This window comes from Lucilia sericata, unplaced genomic scaffold, assembly GCF_015586225.1.
Source record: "Lucilia sericata isolate MDLA Ls3-8-SP2 unplaced genomic scaffold, ASM1558622v1 Contig000444F_arrow, whole genome shotgun sequence".
In the NCBI taxonomy this organism is placed as follows: Eukaryota; Metazoa; Arthropoda; class Insecta; order Diptera; family Calliphoridae; genus Lucilia; species Lucilia sericata.
This window is the reverse complement of record NW_023994459.1, coordinates 263,685-266,304: the sequence shown is the minus strand read 5'-3', so window position 1 is coordinate 266,304 and position 2,620 is coordinate 263,685. Positions and strand designations below refer to the sequence as shown.

The 2,620-nt window shown below is 25.7% G+C and overlaps 1 protein-coding gene across 1 annotated transcript; it reads left to right on the top strand.

The window, feature by feature from the left end:
• The first annotated feature begins 637 nt into the window (after positions 1–637).
• On the top strand, positions 638–1,598 carry LOC119604933. The gene is made up of 4 exons (XM_037957840.1): positions 638–668; positions 734–1,003; positions 1,186–1,414; positions 1,480–1,598. The coding sequence occupies exons 1-4, from the start codon at positions 657–659 to the stop codon at positions 1,596–1,598; spliced, it is 630 nt and encodes a 209-aa protein (XP_037813768.1). The 5' UTR covers positions 638–656.
• Positions 1,599–2,620: the final 1,022 nt, after the last annotated feature.

Below are 2,620 nucleotides of genomic sequence, written 5' to 3'. Positions count from 1 at the left end.
AAGGTACCAAAATTTGTATATTTTTAACCTTTTATTTTATTACACTTGCACGTGTGCCCATAAATATTTTAAAAAGTAGGTAGAATTGCAAGAATTTTGCTCACACGTGCACTTTTGAAAATTTAAAAAATAATTCTCCGAAACATGCTTTTTATTGTTATTATTTTCTTGCGTGTAAAAAATCGCGAAAACCACTTCCTGTTATTGGAAATTTTACAAATTGTTTGTTATCCTTTTTTATTTTCTTAATAATTGACAAAATTAGGTAAAAATTAATTTCAATCTATGGACCTCTTTGTTCAAAGGAAAATAATCCTTAATAATTATGTACATTCATTGTCATTCATATTCAGTATACAATTGATCAGCCAACAAAATACATCCATTTACCCGCTTCTTTCAATCGCGTATATACGAAAATAAATTAGCAACATTGTTAAACTATCCACGCAATATTAAAAATAATAAAATAACACAATGCCAAAAGTTTGTAAGTACATATACATATTTAAGTTAAGATGTAAAAAACTAATTGTTTCAAATTTGTTTACATTATGTATCGCAGTAAAAACTAAAGAAAGCAAACGTTTGTTGCAAAAACAAACAAACAAACAAACAAACTAGTGAAGAAGGAAAACGCAACATCATCTATTTATATGGAGAAAACAGTAAGTACTTACACTTTTTAATTTCATAAATATAAAAAACTATAAACACATTTTAATTAATCTAGACCAATAGTGAACAAGAATTGCGCAATAAATTAAAAGAACTACAACAAAAATTGGAACAAATAACAGCGCAGAAAGAAACCAAAACACGAATAAGTGAAGAAAACTCTGTGGGATCTAACGATGCTGAAAATGATGAACAACCTGTTGTGTCGAGGCTAAACGAATTAACAAATCCAAATGAAAGTGAAGTGATTATTTCTCCAATTGAAGCTAATCCTCCAATTGAAATGGGTTGCACCCAGCTGTATGGAAAAAATTATGAAGAAGATGTAAGTATATCAGTAAATAATTTAAAAAGTCTATAAAAACATGACAAATAAAAATTAAAATATTCACAATTTATATTTGCCATGTTACCTAGAAAAACAAATTTTTTGTTTTTAGTTATAACAAAAGTTTTTTTAAGTATTACTTTTATATTAACGCATTTTTATTGAATTTATATTTTCAGATGGTTCACTTAAAAGATAACATTTATTGTCGGAAAATTGTTTATGACAGTGCATTAGGATCATCTTTCAAGGCATCTCATCTGGCCAGACGTCTTATTGAGGGTGTTTTTAAATTGGAAGCCATTTTAACATGCACACTTTCTGGCCAACCCCCAAAGGCACAAGGGGAAGAGAGGAGAAACCAAAAATACGGTGCATTGAACGGTGAAGCTCGGAAAGCTTTAACAGGTAATAACTAAAAGCCACAAGTAATAAATTTTTACTAAAATTTTGATATTTTTATAATTGTTTAGATTTCTGTACCGAATATTCACTAAAAAGAGGATGGACCCCGCAAACTCCATATGAAATTAACCGCACCATGACCCAGAAAATAGGAGAAATCGAAAGACAACATAAAAAAACAATGTGAGCAAAGTAAGTTTAAGAGCTAGTGGGAAAATCAAATTTAAAATTAAGTTAATTAAATAAGACTGAATTTATATACATATTTTATTTTACATGAAATGTTTTCCCAGCTGGAATTTCCATAATTATGAACTAAGATTTTATTTTCTTAAGGACAAATTCTAATACCCTACACAGTTACATACATATATATATATATATATATATATATATATATATATATATATATATATGTATATATGTATATATATATATATATACATATATATATATATATATATATATATATATATATATATATATATATAATTTTAATATTTAGTTAACACAAATATGTTCGTATATATTTTAATTTATATTTTTTTTTCATGTATACCACATAACTTATTTCTATAACACGGAACCTTAAATACCTGAATTAAATATATAACAATAAGATTCTACGTACCTTTTTTTAACATTAAACTTAATAAACATGTTTACAAACATACATTCAATGCATTTTTTATATATAAACAAAAAATAATTTAGGCGGAATGTATAAATATATATGGAAATATATGAACATGTATGAATATATATGATCATATATATTCATATATGATCATATATGTTCATATATCGCCAATTTTCGGATCCGAACATATATGGAGCTTCATATATGAACATATATGGTCCCATATATTATCATTTTTAGCTGGGTATTTAGATTTATTTGAGTTAAATCTTAACTTTCAATATTTTTTAAACTATTTGCGCGTTTAGGTCTGGAATCATTGTATTGAAATTAATACTACTGTTTTATACATAAATTATTTTTTGACGTGGGTCACTCGACACGAAATTGCCCATATAAGATATTTAATATTGAAATCAGATAGTTTTAAACCCACCTTTATTAAATAAATACAATTTTATTAATTTTCATATAGCTTTGGATTTAATTATTCTAATTATACCCAGCTAAAAAAGATTATGTATGGATCATATATGGATTGTGTATGTCTTCAAATTTTATAACATAAA

What these genes read in the sequence shown, in the direction of transcription:
- LOC119604933 (XM_037957840.1), top strand. An exon ending in GAAAAAATTATGAAGAAGAT is followed by an intron (nt 1,004 to 1,185) that starts GTAAGTATATCA and finishes TTATATTTTCAG; the next exon opens with ATGGTTCACTTAAAAGATAA. An exon ending in AGCTCGGAAAGCTTTAACAG is followed by an intron (nt 1,415 to 1,479) that starts GTAATAACTAAA and finishes ATAATTGTTTAG; the next exon opens with ATTTCTGTACCGAATATTCA.